We start from the raw sequence: 26,267 nt of genomic DNA, 5'->3' as shown, positions 1-26,267 counted from the left end.
TAGTATACTTGTATTGAACCCAGGATTACAGCCAAATGCACAGCCAAGCCGTAATAGGGCTGGGGGACTACCAGACTTAACCTTAGTAAAAGACGAGATTTATTATACTTTGAACTTTATGAGCCCGTAGGAGAAGGCAACAAGCGGCTAAGGCATTACGAGGTTGGATATGGCAGGATAGGGCGGCAGCTGTACTATCGTTACTAGAAAACTTCATAAAGTATTATTACTGTTATACAATAGCAGATAGGGATGAGCAATTGGCTCTTTAATTGAAGCTCCTATGGTATGTTTGTAATATAATACTGTGGCGGAATGTGGCCAGCGCCGGCGTAGAACCGCAAGGATGAACAGCAAAGAGTGTATGACCTAGCAATGCTCACTATTTGGACACGCGCCTTATCTATTTAAACAAGCTTTTCGATCAGCCCCATTTTCAATACATTAGTCCAACTTAAATTTTTTGGAACGAAATTTAATCTTATGCATGAAATGGTTTTGTATTTCTACAGTAGCAGTTACTTGTATACAACCTAATATACTTAGATCTCGAAAAACCTCATATAAAGATGTAGGACCTATAATTGTACAAACCTCCGTATCCCACTACAGTACCACGATACAATAAACAGGGATAGGACCCTCCCTCACTAGAGAGAACCTAATGTATATAGGTCATTGAATAGAATCCAACAAGAGTAGAAGGAGCATACTACTTGGACCAGTGCGGCAGCAAAAATAAAGCTGAGAGAAGTCCGCATTCTGTTCGGGACTCTTGGTTTAAAGGAAGCTTGACGGATGTTAATCAAGCAATCCCGATGCTACGGAACGTAAGCCAGTGATCCTGAATGTTGATTCCTATCGGTTGCTCTGGGGCGTCGTATCCAAGGCACACAAGGGCGGCCAGTGGCGGCGACGACGCAAATCCCAGGACCGCCGCACGACTCTCGTCATCCTCGTCAGATTCCTCCGATGGTGAGGGGGAAGGTCAACGCACCTACGTGCACCAAAGCCAGACAGCTGTCAGTTGTCTCCAACCAAATAATACGTGTATTATTGAAGTATTGCGCTGATCTATTGAGTGATTATCCCATAAAATCCTATAGCATTGATAAAACTACTGTCTAGCTAGCTTAGTCGCGAACTGCCAGCCATCGATTGAGGCCTTGGGGCAGCAATTTTGCTCTGGGCGTGGGCCTGACTGACAGTGCACTTGTACTCTAGAATTGACATGATTCATGCACTTCCACTATTTGCCTGGCTCGATTGCAGCAAATGCACTGTTCCATCCATCCATCCAGGTAATCCATGCATGCTTACTCCGTACGAAACATTGCCACCGCCCATCCTATGATGTACATGCACGGATTATTGCATTGCGACCTCCTCCGTACTTGTACACCTACTCCGCACGGAGACGGCAATCCTTCAACGTAGCCCCCACCTGCACCTGCGCAGCCCCCTGGCAGTATAACGCTAGATTCACAAACACAACGATGGTGCAGTAATACTACGATCAGATGTACATAGTTGTATATTCCATTTTATGGTATACTCAATATTATCTGCAGTCATTGCGCAATTTTGTCTGACATTGATTGGTGAAAATAGTGTCAGATGATTGGCTGTTACACAGTTCATTGAGTATAAATTCATACTAGCTATACGTGGTGCTGTAGTAATCCATTCAAGCAAAAAACTACACTTAACCAAACGGAACTCAAATATCCTAGAACGAAGAGGGATTCTTAAAAATAAATACTACAGCACCCTACTAATACTAGTCGCTTAGCTAGTAAGCGGCGCTCCTGCTACGGTTGACACCGTGGGATTGGAGTGCTAGTATCAACGATGGCAATACGAAAGCCAAGTAACAAAGCCAAGTAACAACGAGTGGTTATATATTACGGTTTCTCGTACAAAATACTATATTGTGTTCAGAAAGTCGACATTCAGTCTAGCGCCGAATATTGATAGTCTAATTGAGTGCAACATACAGGTTCACGGGAAGTATTATCTGATTACGTAGTAAAATATGAGTATCAGTACGGCCTGACAGACACAAGTGATATATTGTATGAATAGCTGAAAGGCGTTTCAAATATTGATCCTTGAATGTACCCAAACAAAATAATGTATTATTATTGTTCGATTCTGGGGGAAACTGGTAACAGGAGATCTCTTTCATTGACTCAATTTTGTACGGAAGGAAAAGGAGGATGGCGCCCTCGCATCGTACTTAATTCCCCCACATCCTACTTAATTCCCCCGCATCGTACTTCATACCCCCGCATCGTACTTCATTCCCCCGCATCCTACTTTTACCAGTTTCCCCCAGAACTAAACCAACACTCAAGTTAATTACTTACAGTATATGTATCTTTTTGTATTGCATTGGCACTAAGAATTTATAGTGGGGCTTTGTGGGCGCTAGACAACGTTTCGTGTGAATAGAGAAAACGGTTCGTATAATTAGGAATACTCTAATATGCTTATGAATTAAGGAGTGCGTCGCAACGAAAGTAGACCACCGAAAATGGGCGCAGCACTATTAGGTATCGGCCTTAAATAAGGCTGTACAATATATTGTGACAGATGATAACACGTAAACGGATATTTTGACGCATTATTATTATTGGTCCTATCCAGGTCGCCGCAATCCCACGGTGTTACGACGGATACTCAAGCGCATCGTACCAGCCGAGGCAGGAACTGGGGTGATGTAGTATTGATCTCCAAGGGCCGCCATGTTCCTCATGCAAGGAGCTCTCCTGGCCATTTATAAAGGATTTCCGGTTAAGAGTTATGTTTCAGTGGGACGTATATGCACATGTATGAATTGGCCGAATGGATTGAGCCGTGAATGTACAAGCAATAAGCAAGCCAATAAAATGGCATAAGCCATTGGCAGGAAGTTCTTGTAAGCTCATTTTACTGAACAGAAATTCTCTCAAGTCTACGAACTTCTTCGGGAATGATGCCTAAATGGGTCAACGCAGCACTGTACACGTAGTAAAAGAACTTAGGTCAACGCAAACGAAATCTGTCTGGCATTGTTATAAGTAGGTCAAATATATCTAATGTAGAACTCAACAAGTCATTGGCAGGAATCAATTTTTGAAGTCTAACAGCTTCAGCATTACTCAATTCTCATCTATTGATTAATCTCTTCAAACCGAGAGTCTCTACCATAATGCGCAACTCTGTTCACCTTATTTTTGTAGCCGCGATGGCTAAAAGGGTATAATCCTTTCAATTTCAAGAATTCCATTCAGTGACTCACATTTTACAGGTAATCGGCAGCGAAGCCCCTGTCCCTGGATACGGTGTAGAAGTGCTGCAATGGGATATTGAGGTTTCTCCAGGCAGGGTAGAAGTCCTTAATGGTACCGTTCAGGAGGTCTACGCACAAGCTCTCCAAATCAACCCCAACTTTAAGCTTATGCCCGTTTCCGAGAAGAGGGATTTATACGAGAGGAATACTCCCGTCGAATGCGGCACGTATAAGCTTGCTTATAAAAGCGCAATTGAAGAGGGTATTAGATACCTTCGTGGTTTGTCCGGGGCGCCTAGCAACGGGCCTGGCGATTCCATCTGTGCTCGAGTTAGCTGTTCCTATAATTCGGCCATCTGGTGGTGCAGTGGCGTAAGTCTACCAAAATGCTAACCCTTTAGTAACGTGAATATCACAGGCCAACGGCTAACATGGCACAGAAGCCATACCTGAGAACATTAGGCAGCTGGGATTGGATTGCCAATAGCGCTCAGCATATTGTCAACACATGTGCTTCCGAGGCTGATAAGGTTTCAGGGCTTAACCATGAGGGGGATGATTGGAGTACGTTTATCAGCCATGACGATTGCTAACATAGCCTATCATCGCCTTCAGCATAGCGGTGAAATATGAGATATACGTTTTGGCCTCGGGCCAAAAATTGTCAAGTTGGCCTTGCATTGAGCATAATCATTAGTCGGTAGCGTAGGTCACGGTCTTGCCTGGAGCCCAAGCTCAAAGCGCCACCTAGTAGATGGATTGTACGAGTTGGGAAAGTTGAAGGGCAAGATAGACATTTGTATTGCATGGAGTAGCATGGGTTACGGCGTGTGTAACAATTATTGTATGTAGGGCAATAACCAATGAATGTTTGTCACTGTCAAATGGTACCTCCGTATTGTCGGATGGAGAATGAATTCTTACATGATTTTATTAGTGTAATTGTGTGTACATATTGACCAGAGGGAGGTCAATACTTGTATAGGTACATTGAGTAGGGGGAAGTCAATGGATGTATACAGTGACCCACATAGAGCTGCGACATAACCAACGGGGGAATAAGTAGGATGCGGGAAATGTAAGTAAGATGCGGGGGGGATAAGTGAACTCTTTCAAAGGGAGGAAAAAGGAGGTTGCGCTAATGCATTCTACTTATCCCCTAGTTGGTCGCAAAGTTGAGATTACGTAATCATTATTTAAGTTGCTTTGCCTACGCATTGTTACGGACTGACCCCAGTGGGGCATAAGCAGTGTCCGCCGTTGCGCCATGCGGCGCCCCCTTATTGCATCTAGCAAAAGGGTACGTATTGGCGCCTGTTCCATTAAACCAGCAAGCATTACTCCGTACCTGCTGCAGCACTTGGTTACTTGTATGGCGTATGCACTGAGGTACTGTACAGTACACTTTGTCAATTAGCTACGCTTATAAGGGTCGTTGCCACTCTTGTTAACCATTGTACTTGGGCAAAGCCCAAGACCATAACAATAAACCTCCTGTTAAAGCACCAGTTATATCTGTTAAAATACTGGTATTTATACTAGTAAGACTACCCAAATAGGATACTATCCTATTATTGCTACTACTAGTAGCGACTGCTAGTTGTACTACTACTAGCAAATATACTATACTATACTGCGAGTATAAGTAAGTATATTGAGTTGACCAATAGTATACAACATACTACTTCTCCTTATTACGACTCGGAGCGACTGGCGATAGTACTACTGCCAGCCAACTTACTACTACTATACGACCTACATTAGTAGTATCCAGTCGATCACTTAAGTCAATTGATCGGAACTCGAATTGCCATTCTCCCAACCGCTACTAGCCGTTGCCAGCCAACAGTACTACTCTTGGCAATTTTACCTATAGTACAGGGGCAACCAAGCCGGTGACTCACCGTGCGAATACTACCAAGCAGGTGACCTACTGCGCGGTATAATGGACTGGCCACCTGACATAACAGGCTCATATATGCGCACATTAGTATGGCAGTTATGGTCTCGACCCAGGCGTACAAGGTTGTCGAGGTACTACCTCACAGGCATAAATAGTCCTATTTCCCCTGTACTGTACTTAATAGAATAATCGCATTCGTTTGTATAATTGGGTATCCCTAAATTTGCACTCTTACCCAGTTACTATCTGGCACCCATTTTGCTGTTACCAACGGCGTGATTGATTCCCTGGTCCGTGCGATACACTTCCACTACCCCCTCCTCTTGCGGATACAAATTGCAAGAATATCCACCTTTATTATGCTGTAACGGTAGCCCCATTGCCTTACAATACTTCTGGTTAGTCATTAGACTACTATTTGGTTGCGTCTTGTGCCAAGCCTCATTAATGCAACATATCTTTAATAGATAGCCTCTGGGCTATCATACCGTATAGTTCTAGCAGCAATAATAGTACTAGTACTAAAACTAGCTGTAGCTATTGCTGCCGGTGCCGGTACTGGTATTGTTGTTGATACTTGTTGCAATAGCTTTGTATATCTTAAAGAGCATGACTTTGTTCGCAGCATTTTGGTTGTGCTCTTGGCCGTGTTGCTGCTTCAATTACTTTAAAAAAAACTACGCTCGCACTTAGTACTAGATCACGGGTTGGTTGAATTTGTAGCTATTCGATTAATATATTGACGAGGCTCGAGTAATACTTGAGGATTGCCATTACGACGAAGGAGCTACTGTGCATGGGAGAGCTGTAAATTAAGGGGTTGATCTTGTTCTTGTAGGGCACTTATTGTATGTACGCAAGGGAGACTATAAGATTGAGAGAATACACCAGTAAAACCAGGTAAGTAGTTATTGTAAAGTAGCTTCTGCAGTTCTTTAACCTTCCGTAATGCTTTATAAAATACCCATCTGCGAATAGCACTGTCCTCCAACGAACTCAATTGGTAGAAGTAAATGATAGCGCTTACATAATATTCTTGAAATATTACTTGGATGCACGGGTACCCGTGCGCCTCTTGGATCCCGTGACCTAGATTATGATTACGTAATCACAACCCGTGAGATTTCCTTGGGAAAGTAGGTCGCGTCAACGCAACCTCCTATTTCCTTCCTTCGTACCAAATTGAATCATTGAAAGAGATCTCTTGTTACCAGTTTCCCACAGAACGGAACCAACAGTTCGTAGAGTTAGGAATACTCGTATATTATTAGAATACTAGGATATGAGTTTATTAGCGTGGCCACATGGTAGCACTGGAGGGACGCAAGTCGAAATGGATGGTTTGAATATAGATCCTTGAATGTAGGTAATACAAAATAACAATGCAGTTGCGCAAAAATTACCGGAAAATCTACTGCATCAATCGACATTGAGACGCACTAGACAGCCACAAAACATAATGGTCCTTGCATTGCATACGGCAAATGCCATTAGTTCTTCACCCGAACTACCACTACATGCAACATCACTACATGCAACATCAAGGAAAAAAACAAAATGCGACCCAATATAACAATTTGTGGTTATACTCATGGCGATCATTTACCAAATTAGCAATTGGCACCCTGGATAAATGTTGACCATTCATCCTCATAGCTTCTCCCCGAAACTTTGTCAGCCCCGGAAGCACATGTATCGACAATACGCTGAGCGCTATTGGCAATCCAGTCCCAGCCGCCCAGAGTTTTCTCTCCTGCGCTCTGTACCATGTCAGCCGTTAGTCTCAAATATTTGCGTTACAGAAAGAGATAGGATTTCAGTAGACTTACGCCATTGCACCACCAGATGGCAGAATCATAGGAGCAGCTAACCCGAGCACACCTAAGACCATAAGGGCTGCTGGAAGGTGCCCCTGACAAACCACGAAGGTATTTGATGCCCTCTTCAATTGGGCCTTTATGAGCAAACTTACCAATACCGCAGTTGACGTCCCTCTCGTATAAATCTCTCTTCTCAGAAACAGGCATAAGTTTAAAGTTAGGATTGATTTGGAGAGCTTGTGCGTAGACCTCCTGAACGGTGCCATTGAGGGCTTCTACCCTACCCGGAGAAACCTCAACATCCCACTGCAGTACTTCTACACCGTATCCGGGGATAGGGACCTCGCTGGAAATAACCTATAAAATGTGAGTCGCTGAATGATATTCTTCCAATGACGGAAAGAGTATATTCTACCTCCTTAGCCACGGCGGCTGCAAAAAGTAGGTGAAGAGAGTAACGCATGATGATGGAAATTCTTGGTTTGCAGAGATAAATCAATTGATGAGAATTGAGTAATCCTGATGTTGTTGGACTTTTCGAACGTCAATTTCCGCGCAAGACTCGTTGAGTTCCGGAATAGTTATGTTTGACTTGCTTTAACCAAAGCCAGACAGATATCGGCTGACTTTAAGTAAATTCTAGTACTACAGGTACAGTGCTACGCTGGCCCATTTATGCATCTAATCCGACGAAGTTTATGGACTTCAGTGAATGTCTGGTCCGAAGATTACTTGAAAGTCGGCCTGCAATTAACCGATGCTCCTTCGCTACCTTGATTATTAGTTGCACCTGCACGGTTGCATCCATTTGAGCAATTGATACTTCATACTGTAACATAAATCGTAACTGGGACTCCTAGTAATGGCTGGGAGAGAGCTCCTCGCAAGAGGAAGAGGGGGTTTCTACGAGGTCAATACTACGCCGCCCCACCGACCACGAGCCCCTCAGCTAGTAAGCAGCGGTCTCATCGTGGTCATGACGCCGTGGGATTCAAGTGCCCCGGTCAGCAACAACGCCAATAACAACACCAAGTAATAATAACCATTCATGCATAGTTTGTTGCACAGTATATTTCCTAGCATCCATTAAGCAGGGACTCGGTGCGGCGGCCATTTTTAGTGGTCCGGTTTAGTTATGGCGGATGGATTCCTTGGCTCACATATTCCTAGCAGATTACGCACAATATTTATCAGCATGGCCAGACACAGATAATCGGGTGGGAACTGCCTGTCGGAAGACTGCCGATGGAAGCTAAGACAGCTCGGGATCGATGCACTCATGGCCGTCATCCTCACAACTATCTAATTGTGACCGGCCTGCAAGCTACCAAAATGACTCTAACTCTTGCGAGTCCCATTTTTGCCGAGCTTATCCCAACTGCAAAAATATGATTACTAAAGGAAGATATGAATAGTATTGTTGGCGAGGTGTAAACGGTTTAGCTTCAATGATTTTTATAGAATACTCCTTGATAAATTTGAACTCATACAACTTTCTCAAGAAGTTGCTACACCAGCTCAGCAATTGGCATCGTCGACAAATGTAGACCAGTTGTCACGCTCAACGTTTCTCCCATAACACCACCAAGATGGTTACATGTGCTAACGATATTTCTGAGCGAATGCAAGGATTGTTTACAACATCAAACGACGTCGGCTATGGATAAATCTATCGCCCTCCAAGACTTCCAGCCACTACAATGCGCAGGTAAGCCATGATAAAATGCTTACTCCACCTGAGTATTGCTAGCGGGGCAGAACCAATTGCGTCCTTGTATATGTACACTTGTAGGCGCATCTGATGCAACAGAGGAAGAGGGTCCGCCCCTGACTAGGACTACAACGAATCAAGTATCGTGAGATGGGTCAGAATCAATATATTAGTGTTCTTCCGGATGCTGTTGTTGCCTAATTATTACCACTAGGTGTCCTCAGCGCCTGCTTACAGTAAATAGGCGTAAATGTGAACACGTTACGTAACTAACTACCCGGACTTTAAACCCGTTACAGGCCCGTTGGCGCGTCGGCGCGACAGCATCGCATGTGTTATTACTACGTTTGCTGGTACTCCTCGTTGATGGCAGGCTCTGACTATCCTTGCAGATCGCAATATTTACAGGATCTCAGCAGACTTACGCCATTGCGCCACCATATAGCCGAATCCTAAGAACAGCTACTTCGTGCATAGATTCGATGAAATCCATTTGGGTAACCCTATCATTAGTGAAACATCACTCAATCGTGTTCCAATACCCAGGGAGTAATCTTGCCTCGCAAACCACGCTGAGTAATCTTGCATTGTAAGCACACGATGTAATCTTGCATTGCTGACAAGACGGTGGATATTCTATTGCATATCAAACCCAACGGATCGGACTCCAGTTCAACAACATAATGTGTAATGAAACCAAACCAATTATTGATTCACAATGAAGATGGCTTGAAGCCAAGGAAAATCACATGTTGATCTAAATTACATCGTTCAGCCTACCAACTTTTGCCAACGTTGAGCGGAGCCCCATTCGTATGACTATGTTGTGCAACATATGCGTAGGCCGTGAATGCATCACATTGGCATGAACTAATACGAAAAATGGGATCATTGTGAGCACTGGAGCAAAACTCGTGTGTATCTCAACTTTTATATGATAACCAATTATGTGGCGTTTCATGTCGCGCTTACATGAGGAGAATGACATCGATGACGTACGATGATTTCTTCAACGCACTTTCCTTCGGAGGAAGAGTTAAATCAAATTTCAATGCCCTCCCTTATGAGCCCAGCAGTTTTGTAATAAAGCCGAAAACATGATCTATGGAATGTAGTAAATCCTGTTGTTGACAAGCCGAGCCGAAGTACATCGTTTGATGTGTTGCGCAACCACGCCAAACGGACTTAGCCAGTGAGCTCAACCTTGGAATTGGGGAACTCCTTTTCATAAGGCATCTGCTGGCGCTTGACGTTGGGGAACTCCTTTTCATAAGGCATCTGCTGGCGCTTGACGTTGGGGAACTCCTTTTCATAAGGCATCTGCTGGCGCTTGACGTTAGGGAACTCCTTTTCATAGGGCATCTGCTGGCGCTTGACGTTGGGGAACTCCTTTTCATAGGGCATCTGCTGGCGCTTGACGTTGGGGAACTCCTTTTCATAAGGCATCTGCTGGCGCTTGACGTTGGGGAACTCCTTTTCATAGGGCATCTGCTGGCGCTTGACGTTAGGGAACTCCTTTTCATAGGGCATCTGCTGGCGCTTTTCCCATGGCTCTGGAGTTTCCCATTCCTTTAATGCCATTTCAACAGCCTGTGGACTCAAAGGTGGGTGGTTGGCCAAGCTATCAATTTTCATGGCTTTTGGAGCCGCCATTGGTGCCGAGAGCACGCTGCTAGCCGCAGCAACGGCTGTGAATTTAATTGCGGTTTCGATTCTCATTTTGAGGAATTTTGCTAAGCTCCGTCTTAATTTATATTGGGTAGTACAAAGTGCGAGATGCTGACTGGAAGTCAATTTTTGACTGGTGAAACTCCTGGGTTTTATGTAGTGACAGATTGCCAGATTGTTCGTCGTATTCTTAACGAGTGCGGATGATAGTCTTGCCGTTCTATTACATCGGAAATCGGCCAGAAGTAAGCCTGCCAGCAACTTCTGTCTCAATTCCGATACACTTAGTACATGGCAAAACTAACGTTTACCTCTGGCCGGCCCCCAATGTACTGGAACGCTAAGCTCAACGCTCGCCTCGGCACAGAGCCGCATCGCCGAGGGATCCATTGTGCGGGAAATAAGTCCGTTGGCATGAGGCGCTGTTTGCATAACAGGTTCTAGATCAATGGGCAAGAGTTGAAAGAGGATCATGCAATGCAACTCATAACACGGCTGAGAAACGCTCCGTGTGACATCTAGACCTTCAGTTCAGCGTAACCAACAGGCTGATGTGGACTCATGCAACATTTTGCATTGTGGCTGTGCGCCGATCCGCAGTTATTTCCCAATCCGGGAGGTCATTCTCCGGATTGCTCCCGCAGTTCGTGATATCACGGCCAGCCAAAATGATCCTACTGTTGGTTCGGTTCTGGGGGAAACTGGTAACAATAGATCTCTTTCAATGATTCAATTTGGTACGAAGAGAGGGAAAAGGAGGTTGCGCTGATGCGACCTACTACTTATCCCCTAGTAATCGCAAGGCTTCGATTACGTAATCCTTTTCTAAGACAGTTTGCCCACGCATTGACTTGCCTTTGTCAATATATACACACCCCTACACTGTGACTAGCGACGATTCAATTTAGGATTGAGTCGTCGATTGAATGCATCTGTCGTCCTGTTACACGCCCTTCTCCGTTTAAACCAATATTCTAGCAAAGGCTTATGGTTTCATCTTTGGGAAGCCGCGATGAATTTCCTATACTATTCTTGGCTTAAATCTTATGAATTCTTCAAAGTTCCGACAGACGAACTTAGTATCGATGGAAAGCAAGAAACCCCTCATTGGAAGACAGTGTTTCAGTCTCCCAGGCCTTGGATATATTCAACTACTTTTCTTGCTGGAACAACCTTTTTACTGCTCGCGCAATTAATAGCACTCTCAGCTACTGATGAAAAGCTCGCGGGCTTCCGGACCGATCTATGTCAGTAAAAATCGATTCGCATGCAGAGAACTGGTATTAATGAGAAAGCATAGATTTTGCCCGTCAAGAAATATCGTATAAAGAGATCAAATTCTCTGGAAGTCCGGCTTTTGATGAAGAAGGAAACGAGTATTTGGAATACGATCCAGACGATACTCGTTTCGTCGGGATTCCGTCCCCTGCGATTGATTTGGCGTGGGATGAGTTGCTTAAAGGTTTGTGCATGTCACTACGATCTCTTCACACTTCTAATGAAATAGATCGATGGTTCAATGTTTCAGAAACGGAAGCGAAGAATATTTGGGGAAACGACTACCAAAAATATCGCAATGAATATGGATATATGGCTGGGTATGTTCATTTCGTGGCTTCCAATGATACCGCTGACCAACGGACCAGGATCGAAGTTCTTCATGTACTTCATTGTGTGGTAAGCACCTTTCATTCTAATACAAAACTAAACATAATGCATAAGATGCTAAGGCCGCTCAGAATCTAGTGAGAAAAGCCATCGATCAAGAATACTACAAGTTACCCCATGGGCAATATGGCCGAATTCACACTGGTAAGCATAACGACCCTCCACCTACATACGTTTTGTAAGCCATGCTGATAGTCTCCATAAGACCACTGCCTTGATGTCATTCGTCAGTCTGTGCAATGTTGTTCCGATTTCACCCCAATTCCAACCAGATTTTGGCCAAGTGTAGGTTTAGATGTCATGGACACCAGCCAAGTCCACACTTGCCGAGACTTCAATAAATTGAGAGATTGGACGACCAATAGAGGGTCAATATCTGGTGTACCTGACTATGGTAGAGGAATGCGACATGGAGGGTCGCAGATCTAGTAACAGTACGATATGTATTACTCTATGGATCCAAGAAAAACGCGTATGGTGATTCTATTACTATTCAACTTATTCAATTGTAATGTCTATTTATGAATTGAAAAATATTTCCTTGGTACAAGTGGCCATGGCCAATAACGAACTACCAATCCCCTGCTCTGGGTTTTGTCATCACATGGCTTCTTAATTCTGCCACCCTACCTTGGTTTCTAGCGGCTTGAATGGGACTTTAATTGGATGGTGATGATGATCCTGAAGTTACAAACAAATGACAAAAATCAATCACTGGCCTTGATATTGCGTGGTGTGAGAAAACACATTCTGACTAACAAAAGGCAATCGGGAAAAACTATGCCTTTAAAATCTCTTGCCTGTTGCACAGATTTGAGCATGTCAAACACAAATATGATACTGAAGTGTCTCGCGAGTGAAAAGGGGAACACTTCATGGACATCAGGCACACGGGCCACAAAGGAATAGAGGCCGCACAATAATACAAAAAGAAATTTCAGGAGATTTCAAATTTATTTCTGACTATCAAACTAACCAAATAAAACCAGATTGGAGACACAACCTAGTCTACAATGAAAAGCGGATAGCCAGTCAATCTCGCCTACCAACAAATCTTCGTCTTCCACAATAGCACAATATGCCCATCCATTGAGGTATTATTCTGTAGCTCAGTGCTAGTAAATTTAGTGTTATCAGGAAACGCTAGCTCATCAAGTGAATCAAGACAATGCTTCATGTGCCTGTAATCAATATCTCGGGGGCAAACATGGCGACCTGACTCCCGAGCTTTCCAGTATCGACGTAGCGCCAGCACACAATGAGCTGTGTGAAAACGCTTATCGGCTTTGACTTGTATCGAGTATGGGTCTCCAAGAAAATTCGGATTAATGTAAAGTTCCTTCTTTCGGATCTCATCAGTTTCAGGGTAGTGTTTTCGGAACCACTGCTGATAATGCTCCTCCTCCTCGTCCCATAGATTGGCTGGAATCATAGCCTGGTCGTCGATTCGAAGGGCCCACTCGCCTTGGGTATGAGGAGTTTTTGCAGCCCATTTGCTAACATTCCTGTGACTAAATTGAAGCTGATACTTAGGTCCAATACTTCCATTAGTATTGTACCTTATCCAGACCGGTTCCGTCCTGTCCAATAATTGAAACAGGAACAAACCAACAGCAATAATCAAAGAGACTCCTAAAATAAGCCATGGAAGCCTTTTCCGAATTAAAGATCCCATGGAATTTTGGTCACCGGGATGAGAATCTCCGGATTGATGCGGCTCATCATAGGTGTGTTGAAAGCGCATCGACTCAGATATCAGACCTTGGAATTTCGTGGCAGCGAAGACAAATGTCGTCGCACTCGCAGCCTTTTCTATGTCGTCGATATCCGGACCTTGAAACAAAAGAACCAGTGAAGATTCACGGTTTTCGTGAAAATAGCAATGGACACGCGACACCAAATAATCAAATGAAAGAGTCGATTCGTCGGATGCCCTCGCCACCCATATGAGGAATCGGTCCTGGCCGTTGACTAATACAGAGAGTCTTTGACTCTGACCGGTAGGGATTGATTCAAGTAGTAGGGTTTCGGTGTCAATTGGCCCAAACAATAATCGAGGCTCGCTTGATGAGACAAGCCTCAGATCCAGCTCTTGAGCTGTTGCAAGTGTTCCTCTGATACTCTTAGCACAAGTGATTTTGAGGGAACCAATACATTTCGCCCTACCGAGATGGCCAAAACATCATGGCATTGAATGAAATTATATGCACGAATTATACTGTCGAATGGACGATTCGTCAAATTTTGGCAGAGTCGATGGTTGAATTTCCAAATTGCTGCCTTGTGCAGTGGGACCGATGATCGAGCGAGGAAACAAAGCTTGTCAAAGTTTGGTCACGAGGAAACTCATGATAAGAATACAATACTGTGAAGTGGAACAGACCATTGTATAGACTAGACCGGAACATAATGCTGTAAATGTACGAAGTAGAACTATCGGACATCTCTGCGCTCGGAAAAGGCCGCCCGATAGGATCAAATGCCATGTACCAACAGTTGCCCATGTTGCACTGCTGATGCAATGTAACAGTAATCATTCATCCTAGCCCTATCCGGAAGCTCCCTGTGGCGATTGTAATACCAGTTTCCCAACAAGTCCAGATGCGGAACGAGTGGTTACTTCGTTGTGAACGCTATCTCTTGTTACAATGGCATCTTTGACTTTGTTGTACGCAAAATATCCACAACTGTTGTCACTGCACGGTAGTATATCGCCGCACACGCATAATGGAATAGGACGTCCACGGAGTATAGTAGTCCACATTCTCTTCTCCGAACTCACGGAGCACAAGGAAGCAACGCCGCACGGAGTACATTTCGATATAACGCGCACAAGCAGTTGGCACCACGGCCAAAGCCCAAGTTAGCCACTCCGCTACACACTATTCTAGTGCGCTAATATTCTGTGAACAAAACTTCGCAATATGTGGGCTGTTATTGCTTATTGCTTAGACCGTGTAACTCGAACCAACCTACCTCCTCCGCATCCGCAAACCATAATAGGAAACAAGGCAGGCTGCCATAAGACTAGAACTGACGTTCTGTGATGAGTCGTTTTCAATGTACCAGTGCGGTATTATGCATTAGAAACACAATATATTTACGGAGTACGCTTGAAGCTACTGCAGGAAACACGGTAAATACATTAAAGTTGGCCCTAGGGCAACACGGATACGTATCGATTTCCAAATTTTCAACGCTTTAAACGTCGCTAAACTCTATGCTCCTCAGGTGTATCCTCCTGCCGTCTCCAGTCAGCTGCTTGAAATGCTGCCATTTTCTTGAGATTCTCGTAGATTCTCATTATGTTAGGAACAAACCCCAAATCTAACTTGTAAATCAAGGCTTGGTCTACCGCTGGAATGAGGCAGATGTCTGCCATTGTAATTTCCTCTCCTACTGTGAAACCCCTGCTCTGCGACTCAGCCCCTGTTTGAACGAGTAGAGCTTCATAAGCTCCTAATCCATCAATAAATACAGTCTTAACAAACTCAATTTGATCATCAAGTTTACCCCGAAGCGCCCTTATGCGCTTTGCAATTCGGGAGTTTGTTGGCGGCTGAACGTCATTTGTAATGATATTGACGAAATCTCGTACAAGTGCACGGTGCATAGGCTGGTCTGTTGGTGGAAGTAATGGGTGCTGGGTAGGAAAACGCTCTTCGAAGTATTCCAGTACTGTAGCAGACTGTCGAATAATCAACTCTGGACGAGTGTCACTAGAGACCACAAGAGTAGGGACGCTCCCGCTTGGATTGAATCTTCTCATATAATCGTCTTTTCGCTGCTCGTCTTTTGTGAGGTTTATATATGAAAATTTGAGAGGAATCGACTTAAGCTGGGCAGCAATAATAATACGCTGGCAGCATGATGACGAATAAAACGTGTGCAGGTGAAATGTGTCCGCAGAGTCCATTTTAGAGAGTAACGGCGGTCGACAGCCAAAATTGACGGCAAAATGGCAACAAATGAGGACTGTTTATGCCCCAAAAAAATCTTGGACCAAGTACGAGGAATGCACTGATACCGTGCCTCGTTGAGCTGGATGCGAGTTGCAGTAATACTACTTATAGGTACGAAGCGGGCGCCAGGTGTTGATATAGTAGTGCTGGGGTAAAAGTAACTAGTTCAAAGGCTCACTACGATCCTACGATCCACTGCGTTACAAGTACAGTACGGAGTACTTGTACTGTACAAGTACTTTGTATTACTGCGTATACTTGGTTGTATACGGGGTACTCCGTAGGGGATGAAATGATGCAAGGATGTTTTTCGCGAAGTCGTAGCGGCACGTCGTAACATCGACGCATGTAAGCTGCGTCTCCACTCGCGTGTGACGTCTTAATTTTCGGTGATATTCCATATACTTAACTCATTGATTTATAGGCGATAAATCCATGTAGCCTGTGGCAGGTTTATTCCATCATTCTTCGAGGTTTCTGCATCAGTCAATAAGAATAAGCGGGATGGCGCAGGGGTTGACAAACTGCAAACAACATCTCGCCCATCTCGTCGAAATAGTGCGTCCTGCAACCAATGACTAGCCGTGTCCTTCGCATTTCTCAGTTTTCCATTATGATTATTTTCAACTTGATTGCTTTTTGGATGCTTTCGCGACTCGCGGAAGCTATCCCAGAGTGCAATACTAGCAAGAATCCTCAGTTTTGTGCCAAGGACGACATTTTGGCTTTAGACTTATGCATTGCCATATCGAATATTGCTTCTGCACGGGGAGACATTCATTTCTTATTCTCAGGCCACTTTCGTTCCGGAAAGGGATGGTTGGCACTTGGTCCTGGAACACTTATGAGAAATGCTCTTATGTTTGTTTTTCACCCCTCTCCCGAGAGTCAAAGTTAGACCTACTCCTCTGGTTCGTGTTTTTTTTTCAGACAGAACTAGAACTGATCATGCAGTTGAACAGATCTCACTGTGAGCGTTCGGTCTACCAGGTAAGCACGAATGAACTTCCACCTCCTCCCCTCCCGATTCTCTATACTCATGCATGCAGTGGCCACATCCCACCGACTGTAGACGAGCGCCAGCAGGCTCTAACCGTTATGAGGAACGAAAGAGTTTCGAGTGGCTATTACGAAGCTGAAGTTGTGTGCCATTCCTGCATTCGCTCTATGAACACAGAGCAGGATTGGATATGGTCATTCAACAACAGACAAGAGATGAAATCAAACGATGTTGATCAACCCCTCCACTTGCATACAGCTTACGGTGGGATTTTTTCTACTCGATCTGTCAATCATTTGCGATCGCTGACATGTTTCAAAGGCAGCTTTAGCGCCAGTCTTTCGGCACCAGCCAATGGCGAAATGCAGCAGCCCCTATGCATTTCCCCGAACCGGGTCACAGCCCGACTGGTTCCATCTCGGGTAGGGGTCGCGAAGATAGCGCACGGCCTTATTATGGCTTTTGTGTTTCTCATTGCCTTCCCATGTGGTGCCTTTCTATTGAGACAGCACTACTTGCCCGTTAAGGTACATGCTATCGTCCAGATCATCTCGGTTTTGCTCTTTGAGCTAGGAGTAGTTATTGCTGGCGCAAGACTGGTTCAACTGCCAATCACTGCAAGTGACCCCAAACTGCTGGCAGTGCGTTATAAAATACTAACAGCTTCAGGGTCCGGCTCTAGTTCATATTACGATCGGGGCTGCTTTGGCAGTATTAGTGCCATGTCAAGCCTTTATCGGGTACAGCCATCATGAGAAATTTAAAAAGACCGGAACTAGCGGGGGTTTGCTGAGAACTCATCGCTTTATTGGGACTTTGGTTCTTCTATTTGGAGCACTCAATGTCGCTCTGCAAGTTGACCCATGACCCTATCTGACGAATACGACTAATAGGTGGGATGCAGAGGATCTATTTTGGGAGACTTTTCGAATCGCCCAGTCACGATTTCGTGTGTTTTAGGATTATGGATCGCCATTTTGGCCGTAATATACTGGCTCCTGAAGCGGCGATTCTCCGAAACATGGAAGGAGAAAACTAAAGTCTACGAACTGCTACCTGCAGAAAGTTCTCCGATGCCCCAAGAGGTAATTAACCGAGACATATGAGGCAAATACAAGCCCTGACTTTAGTTCCCAAATTGGTCAAGAACCAGCAAGGCCCGGGTTGGGCAGGTGGGAAACGAGAATGCCGCGGTTCGGCACACTGTGAACTTGGACGGGAACGCAGTGAGCGAAGCAACACTTGCCTCGCTAGGTTCATCATTTTTCTCCACGGCATATTCCCTCGAGGCACATGTACGATCTTGTACCAGCAAAACACGGAAGAGATTCTACCAGTCAGACCATCTCGCTCGCAAGTACTTATCCCATGAAATAACACATCCAAAACCCGCCGACTATATTGAGGCCATTCCGGTACGATTACCAACACCAGTCCTGGTGCCGCAATGGTCTTTGTAGATCAAACGCCCGGCCGCACCAAATCGCATGCATTGAACGGCATGTTCTGGTATTGATCATGGGCATCTCGGATGGCAGTCGGCGTATATTTATATGACCCAGTTGTATTGCCACGGAGTAGCAAACTATGATGAACATTGCTAATCAACTCATGCGAATTCTATATAAACAACATTCGCAAACTAATCGGATGATTCGGAGCAAAAGCTCGCCATTGTGCAATACTCCATGGCTGTAATTGTCAGGACACAATTTCTAGGGTAGCGTAGGAAGTAGTATTAGAGCGATGAGGTTTTGGCCGCTTAACAGCTGTGTTGCTGACTACTAGCTAGCTGAGGGACTGGAGATGGGGTTGTGCAGCATTGATGTCTAAGGGGCGCCTCATCCTCTTGCAAGGAACTGTCTCCTAGCCTTATAGCTCAGCTTTGTGATAGTAGATACATGGCCGAGGCAGAATATACGGCAGCAATAAATTTACGACAGCAGTACATGTAGTTGTATAACAGCAATACATATTTAACAGCAATACGTATACAGTAGCAACGCTAGTACAGCAGCAATGCTTATACGGCAGCCATAAAATATACAGCAGCCACACAGATACGGCAAGCAGCCACACAGATACGGCAAGCAGCCACACAGATACAGCAGCCACACAGATACAGCAGCCACAAAGATACAGCAGCCATACATATACAGAAGCAATACTTATACGGCAGCAATAAAAATAACAGAAGCCATACATATACAGCAGCAAAACAGATCTTCGGCTGCAATAGAGGAAGATGTTATGTAGCAAACGCGCCGCGGCGATGGGGCGTGCTGATGCAACTGGTGGTGCTGGTGTGCTGGAATTGAGCATTTCGTACCTACCATGGCGAAAGGTGTCCAGCGAAGGAAGCAATGCCGCAAGGATTAATAATAGTGCGCTGTACGGAGTGGCATTCGGTTCAATGGCGAAACCACTCGCTGAATCTCGTGCTATACTTCTGCAGTGTTTATCTCCGCACAAGTCTCATTCCCTATTGATAACGGGGAGCAGGAACCTCAACGGCGATATAGACATTTTCCCAGGTACTGCAGTCCGTACTCTGAACGGAGTAAGTAATACTTGTGCTCCGTACTTAGTAAGTAATACTGCCTGTGCTCCGTAAGTACAGGAGGCTGCCAGCCAATATCGGCTAGCATCCACCCCCTAATTATACAGTAATTAATACTCCGTACCTTAGCAAATAGTAAGTACACAAGTACAAGGCAAACCGGTACTACAGTACGGAGTACTCCGAGCATGTACGGTACTGTACAGTCCACTTGCTGTGCAGCGAATCAGGCGGGTTCCAGCGAATACGGTACCTAGCCTGTACATGCACATGTACTGTAGTTGTATCATTCCTCGACTCGCACAATTACCTGTGCACAGCATTATTTTAGTACAGTCCTGGTTCGCGTCTCAGGCCCTCGTTGGTACGTCAACTCCTGTCATGGTCAACACCAGCAGATAGCAACAACGTCTCCTACCGCGTCGCGATGCGCCATCGGCCCCTCGACTGCCCAACACCATGCCGGATTTCAAGCCTGGCCAGGCCGTGCAGCTCAGCGATGGCCGCAAAGGCGTCGTCCGCTTTGCTGGCCAAACTCACTTCCAGGTGGGCGAGTGGGTTGGCGTCGAGCTCGAGGAGAAGACGGGGAAGAACGACGGCAGCGTTCAGGGGGAACGCTACTTCGACTGCCCCATGGGCTACGGCATGTTCGTCAAGCCCATGATGGTCACCATCCTCACGCCGTCGTCCCCCGTCAAGGCCCTGACGAGCCGAAAACCTGGCCAACCGGCGAGCTCCAACGTGGGTGCTGCCCTCGCCTCCGCCACCGCAGGCGGGGATGCCTCTCTCGCAACGAGGAGGAGCCTGAACATGCCAAGTCCGAGCCCGGCCCCTAGGCCCCTCCGACGGCCAAGTCTCGTCAAGGTAGGCATCCTTGTTCCCTCTTGCCTCTTGCCTCTTGCCTCTCGCCTCTTGCTTCTCGGCCGCTGCCTTGCATGTCCCGTCGGTGGCTGACCCGTCCAGTCTCCGACCAAGTCTCCAACGAAGCTTCTCAGTGGCCCTCCTAGTGCGGCTGCCTCGCGAACAGTCACCCCGTCCAACCCTCGCGGCACCCCCGTGTCCGCAGGAACCAAGGCGCGCTCGTCCGTCGGCGGCAGCACCCGCACCTCCATGGGCCCTCCGGCGGTGCCGGCCTCTCGAACGGCAAGGCAATCGTCCATTTCGTCGGTCGCTTCGAGGTCGTCGGCTACCGCAGCGCGACCCGCCAACGCCAGACCCCCCGTCGGCGGCATACCGTCCCTGTCGCGCCCGGGCTCGCGTCGCCCCTCGGCCGATTCCCACGGCGGCCGCGACAGCGGCTCCGCCTCCGACGCCGCCAGCCGCTCCACGACCCGCTCCGCCGGTGGCATACTGTCGCCGCAGCCCACCAGTCCCGTCCGTGGAAGAACGAGAGCTCTCGAGAAGCTGGCTGCCGTCGAGTCGTCCGAGACGGCCATGGCGCCACCGCCCAAGAGCTCCGCCTCCGGCTCGAGAACGGCGGCGAACGCGGCGGCAAATCGCGAGGTGGAAGACTTGAAGGCTAAGCTTAAGGTGCTCGATCGGAAACGGATCGAGGATCGGGACAAGTTGAAGCTGCTGGAGAAGATTCAGGCCGAACGGGACAAGTTCGAGGGCATCATTCAGAAGCTGCAGCAAAAGTACCAGCCGCTGCAGCAGGAGAATGCCGAGTTCAAGAAGCTGTTGCAAGAAGCCGAGGCGCGATTCGAATCCGTCGAAACGATGCAAGCCGAACACGACTCGGCCCTCGAGCTCGCCGCCCTCGACCGCGAGATGGCCGAGGAGACGGCCGAGGTGTTGAAGATGGAGCTCGACGCCTTGAAGCAAAAGGTCGAGGAGCTCGAGCTCGAAGTGGATGTCCTCCGGGAGGAGAATGCCGAGTACGACCAGGGCATGACGTCGGAGGAACGCGCCAGCAGCGGCTGGTTGCAGATGGAGAAGACCAACGAACGGCTCCGAGAGGCGCTCCTGCGATTGCGCGACATCACCCAGGCCCAGGAGGAGGAGCTGCGAGGTCAAATCGCCGGGCTCGACGAGGACGTCAAGGAGCTCGCCGCCGTCAAGGAGGAGTGCTCGGCGACGAAAGAGAAGCTCGCGACGTCCGACGCCGCCGTCGACGACCTTCGCCAGCAGCTCGACAACGCGCTCGGCGCCGAGGACATGATTGAGGACTTGACCGAGCGGACCATGACCATGTCGGAGCAGATCGAGGAGCTCAAGGCCGTCGTTGATGACCTGGAAAACCTCAAGGAGATCAACGACGAGCTCGAGGCCAACCACGTGCAGAACGAAAAGGAGCTGCAGGAGGACCTGGACTTCAAGGACAGCGTCATCGCCGAGCAGGCCCGCCGGGCGGCCCTGCAGGAGGAGTCCCTCGAGGATCTGGAGTACACCCTGTCGCGCTTCCGCGAGCTCGTGACGAACCTACAGGGTGACCTGGAGGATATGCGAGCATCCCAGGCGGTCACCGAGGGCGAGTCAGAAAAGCTCAACGACCGGTCGCGGGCCATGCTGGACCTGAACATGAAGCTCCAGCTCTCCGCCGCCAAAGCGCAAGCCAAGACGATCGACTTGGAACTGCGGCATCTGGAAGCGCAGGAAGCGGGGCAGCACCTCGACATTGTCAAGCTCTTCATGCCCGACAGCTACCTCGAGGACCAAGACTCCGTCCTAGCCCTGCTCCGATTCCGCAGGCTCGCCTTCAAGTCGAACCTGTTGATGTCCTTCATCAAGGAGCGCATCGGCGGGCCGCCCCACGCCGGCCACGAAGACGACGTCTTCTCTGGCTGTGACGCCGTCGACAAGCTCGCCTGGGTGTCTGCCATGTGCGAACGGTTCGTCAACGACATGAGCCGCTGCTCCGTCGAGCACTTCTCCAAGTACCGCAATTCTCTGCACGAGCTCGAGCCGGTCGAGCGAGCGCTCAACGGCTGGATCGAAGGACTGCGCCGGGACGAGCTCAAGGAGAAGAGCTGCGCAACGGAGCTGCATCGAACCGTCGCTCTCATGTCGCACCTCGCCGAGGTGCACATCTCGACGGGCCTCTCGAGCTTCGCGGACGACGTGTACATGAAGTCACTCGTCGCCCAGAGCCGCATGGAAACCGCCGTCGTCGCCTTCAACACGACCAAGGCCATGGTGCAGCGCGCCCTCCCGTGCGGCGGCGACGGCGAGAGCGACGGCGACGGCGCCAATGACGAGATGGCGCAGCACTTTTTCAAGAATCTAGACCTCGTCATCACGCAGACGAGAAGCACCAAGGTCATCGCCGGGAAGGTGGTGCGAGCGCTGGAGGACCTCAAGGCCCGCTCGTCTTCGCTCCTCCCGGAGAGCGCGGAAGCGTTTGAGCGGTGCGAGAAGAGCAGCGAGGAACTGGCAGAACTGGCGAGCAAGATCGGCAACGGCATGCACGGATTGCTTACCCTCGACGAAGGTCGCAACGAACCGTTCACCTACGCCGAGATCGAAACAGTACTCCAGCGGGCCGGGTCGGGAGCCGACGGCGCGGGGGAAACGGACACGCTTTCGAGCTGCCTGTCCAAGCTGAGAGTCATCAACAGCCAGATGGCAAACCTCGCCGCGCTGGCGACGGATCCGGACCAGACGCAAGATCTTGACGTACATACACCCCCCTGGCGGCTCCGATCCCAAGAGCTCAAAGCGCTCCGGACGGTGCCGGTGGATGCGGAGGAGGAGCTGCGGCGACTCAAGCAGGAGCATAACGAAGCTCGGCGAACCATCACGCAGCGGGACGAGCACCTCAGCACCGCCGTCCTCAAGATCGAGACGCTCGAGGCACGGATGCGAGATGCACACGCCAACGTTGAGCGCATTTCCGACCTTCAGAAGCGGCTCGGAAACTCGGAGGAGCTGGCGGCCAGCCTGCGGGAGGACATCGAGAAGCAGGATCGCGAGCTCAAGAATCTCGAGTCGGAGCGCGACAAGTGGCAGAAGATGGCCAACGACAGCCAGGCGATGGCCGGGGGTGCCGATGCCGCCGGTGTCAAGGCCGGCCAGGAGCGAGCCGTGGCCACGGCCCGAGAGATGGATGCGCTCAAGAAGGACATCGAGTCACTTCAGTCGGCCGTGCGCTACCTGCGCGAGGACAACCGTCGTGCGCGGACAAAGGAACAGCAGAGCTACGACTGGCTCGCCGAGCCGTTGACGAGGCCGACGGCTCCCCCTGAGCAGCGCAGGAATCTCATCGCGGCCGAGGGCAAGGATGTGCTCGGCGAGCTGATCAAGCTGGCGGCATCGGCCACCATCTTCAACCTCAGCTCCCTGCCCAAGGACAAGCTCGCGTGGCGACCGGCCAGGTCGACGGCGCAGCATCACGCGGCGAAGCAGCAAGAGGACTACGCGGCGTGGACGTCGTGGCAGGACTCGGTGGCGGAGAAGTCGGCGGCGCTCCTCCGCCACGGCGAAGATGAGATGCGGCGACGGGGTCGGCTGATTGGAAGCCCTGCGGCGCAGCTGCAGATCCGCCTACCCGGCCTCGACGGCAAGATGATGACAGGCACGGGCCTGGGAGGGGATGGCGTACAGGTTGTGGGGTCACGAGAATGGGAGGCTCTGCAGGGAGGGCTCGCTTCTGGCGCGTGAGGTGCGTGCGAGGGATGAGCACAAGTCTTCGCTTCGTGTTGTATAATTTGCGTGTCGATAGATACCCGCCACGCTGCGCCCTACTCGCACATTCGGCATGTACATTCATCTTCTACTTATCATCATCTTCTCGGCTGTTCAGGCACTTGCGTTCTCATTCGTGCTCATTCGTGCTCTTTCTTTAGGTTTTTCATTCACCTTGTCCGAGGACATGACATGCGTGTGAGGGGGGGGGGGGAATAGCATAAGCGAAGACCTGATGGTGCATAGTATTTCTCTACTAGGCTTGTATTGCATGCATCCTGGTGCAGGCCACGCGTCGTTCCTCGGTTTGGCGGCGGGCTAGAAAGGGGCTTCGCTGGCGCGTCTATGGTATCCCGTATGCTTCATGCATGCATGCATGTGAGGCTCTACCTTTTTCCATCCGTGATGGGCGTCACCGCGGGTTTCCATCCAGCTCGTGTCAGGTCCTAGTGTCAGGGCTTCTGGTAGCCTCACGGCGGACAGGTACTCTCTTTCAGGCTTTTCCCTTGCCCTTCTTGTCCTTCTTCTTCTTCTTAGCGGCGGCGTTGCCGGCGGCGGCGGCATCCGACGCTCCGGCCTGCTGCCCGGCCATGAGGGCGGCCATGGGGTCGCCGCCGCTCTGCATCTCCTTCATCATGTCCTTGAAGAGGTTTTCGGAGACGCCACCTCCCGTCTGGGCGGCGCTCAGGTACGGCAGCAGCTCACCCATCTTCCAGCCGCGGGGAACGGCCGGACGGGGGATCGGCTGGCCCTCGGGCGGTTGCAGCTGGCCGCCGATGCGGACCCGGAGACCCGGGCTGTCCTCAGTCGTTGGGTTCTCGCGCAAGTGCTGGGCGATGAGGAGGTAGAGGTGGTGTTTGTTTTTGGGTCCGGCAGCGGCGCCGGCGCGGTTCGACATCGTCTTCTTGAGGCCGACCTTGACGCGACCCGGGTTCGCCCAGTCCTTCGGATGCACCTTTTCGGGCTCGAGGAGGGTCGGGAGGCGGAGGCGGGAGCAGGCGTCGGCGATGTCGCGGGCGAGAGGGTTGCGGACGGCGAGAGAGCGGCCGACACGCCGCCCCTCGGCGCGGGAGCGAGTGGCATCAAAGTAGACCGGGTAGAGGCTCTGGAAGCCGCGGAAGACGGCGTGCTCGTCGGTGGTGACGGCGGTGGTGCGGGATGGGGGCAGGTTGGCCGTATCGAGCACGTCGGATTGCGCGGCACGCTGCTGAAACTTCTGGGATGTCTGCCGGTCGGGGACGCGGCGCATGATGTCTGTGTCGATGAAGTCGTCGATATCTCCCTCGTCCGGGTCCGACATGGCGTCCGGATCGCTGTCCGAGACCTCCTCGACGCGGGGGTGGGACATGGCTGCGGCAGCGGCTGCGTCGGTAGAGGTCGGCGACGTGCGTATCGGTATGATGGCTCCTGACACTCGCCGATGGGACGCGGGTGGCGGATGCGGACGAGGTTGAGACGAGATTGACGCGAAGCTGGGTAAAGTCGGGGTTGAGGTTGGAAGAAGATTATGAGCAACGAGCTCCTTCAACCAGCCGCTCGTTGGTGGGGCTCCGAGACGAGTGGGGCCTGCATGGTGTTGGCCGATATTAGTTGCAAGCATTCATACATGATTTACAGATATTGATATTATTATCCATAATTCCACCAAGATAAGCACAAGTACTTGTAGAATGGAGTGTGCTGGATTCGATTATACCCACATGTAGGCGTCTCAGCAACCTGATTTCTGGCCTCTTCCAGGTATGAATTCTAGCAGGGTGCATAGTTTGGTGTTACCTTGCCTACCAGGTGACCTACCTACATCACATGTGCTTATCCCTTCAATGGGCCAAGCCGACTTGGACGACTGTACGACGATTCTCGAGGCTATCGGTTGTCATGGTTCGCTCCCGAAACACGGCGATATCTGTCGCTGCCTCCATGCCGTGAAGGTTACTGGCTTTCCTCCATCCGTCGCCTCTGCTGCTGCTGGCATCTCACCCACCGCCTCCGTCGCCAACTCCGCTGGTCGGAGAAAGAATCGGAACGGGACGGTGGGTAAGCTGCATTCGATGCAAACGAGCGGTTCCGATGGGTCC

At 49.2% G+C, this 26,267-nt stretch overlaps 6 protein-coding genes across 6 annotated transcripts; 2 read left to right on the top strand and 4 right to left on the bottom strand.

The window, feature by feature from the left end:
- Positions 1-3,193: 3,193 nt before the first annotated feature.
- DCS_07759 (uncharacterized protein) lies at positions 3,194-3,867 on the top strand (the record flags this gene model as incomplete). Its single annotated transcript, XM_040805043.1, has 3 exons — positions 3,194-3,241; positions 3,293-3,646; positions 3,715-3,867. 3 exons carry the CDS (start codon positions 3,194-3,196, stop codon positions 3,865-3,867), a joined length of 555 nt encoding a protein of 184 aa, XP_040655147.1.
- A 2,920-nt stretch (positions 3,868-6,787) lies between these two features.
- On the bottom strand, positions 6,788-7,460 carry DCS_07758 (uncharacterized protein; the record flags this gene model as incomplete). Its single annotated transcript, XM_040805042.1, has 3 exons — positions 6,788-6,937; positions 7,007-7,354; positions 7,413-7,460. 3 exons carry the CDS (start codon positions 7,458-7,460, stop codon positions 6,788-6,790), a joined length of 546 nt encoding a protein of 181 aa, XP_040655146.1.
- A 2,433-nt stretch (positions 7,461-9,893) lies between these two features.
- DCS_07757 (uncharacterized protein) lies at positions 9,894-10,427 on the bottom strand (the record flags this gene model as incomplete). Its single annotated transcript, XM_040805041.1, has 1 exon — positions 9,894-10,427. One exon carries the CDS (start codon positions 10,425-10,427, stop codon positions 9,894-9,896), a length of 534 nt encoding a protein of 177 aa, XP_040655145.1.
- Positions 10,428-15,255: 4,828 nt separating this feature from the next.
- Positions 15,256-15,960, bottom strand: DCS_07756 (uncharacterized protein; the record flags this gene model as incomplete). The annotated part of the gene is made up of 1 exon (XM_040805040.1): positions 15,256-15,960. One exon carries the CDS (start codon positions 15,958-15,960, stop codon positions 15,256-15,258), a length of 705 nt encoding a protein of 234 aa, XP_040655144.1.
- A 4,065-nt stretch (positions 15,961-20,025) lies between these two features.
- On the top strand, positions 20,026-24,165 carry DCS_07755 (putative dynactin ro-3; the record flags this gene model as incomplete). The annotated part of the gene is made up of 2 exons (XM_040805039.1): positions 20,026-20,430; positions 20,530-24,165. The coding sequence occupies 2 exons, from the start codon at positions 20,026-20,028 to the stop codon at positions 24,163-24,165; spliced, it is 4,041 nt and encodes a 1,346-aa protein (XP_040655143.1).
- A 517-nt stretch (positions 24,166-24,682) lies between these two features.
- DCS_07754 (uncharacterized protein) lies at positions 24,683-25,789 on the bottom strand (the record flags this gene model as incomplete). The annotated part of the gene is made up of 1 exon (XM_040805038.1): positions 24,683-25,789. The coding sequence occupies one exon, from the start codon at positions 25,787-25,789 to the stop codon at positions 24,683-24,685; it is 1,107 nt and encodes a 368-aa protein (XP_040655142.1).
- Positions 25,790-26,267: the final 478 nt, after the last annotated feature.

This window comes from Drechmeria coniospora, chromosome 03 (genome assembly GCF_001625195.1).
Source record: "Drechmeria coniospora strain ARSEF 6962 chromosome 03, whole genome shotgun sequence".
Lineage (NCBI taxonomy): Eukaryota > Fungi > Ascomycota > Sordariomycetes > Hypocreales > Ophiocordycipitaceae > Drechmeria > Drechmeria coniospora.
This window is presented reverse-complemented; position numbering and strand designations above follow the sequence as displayed.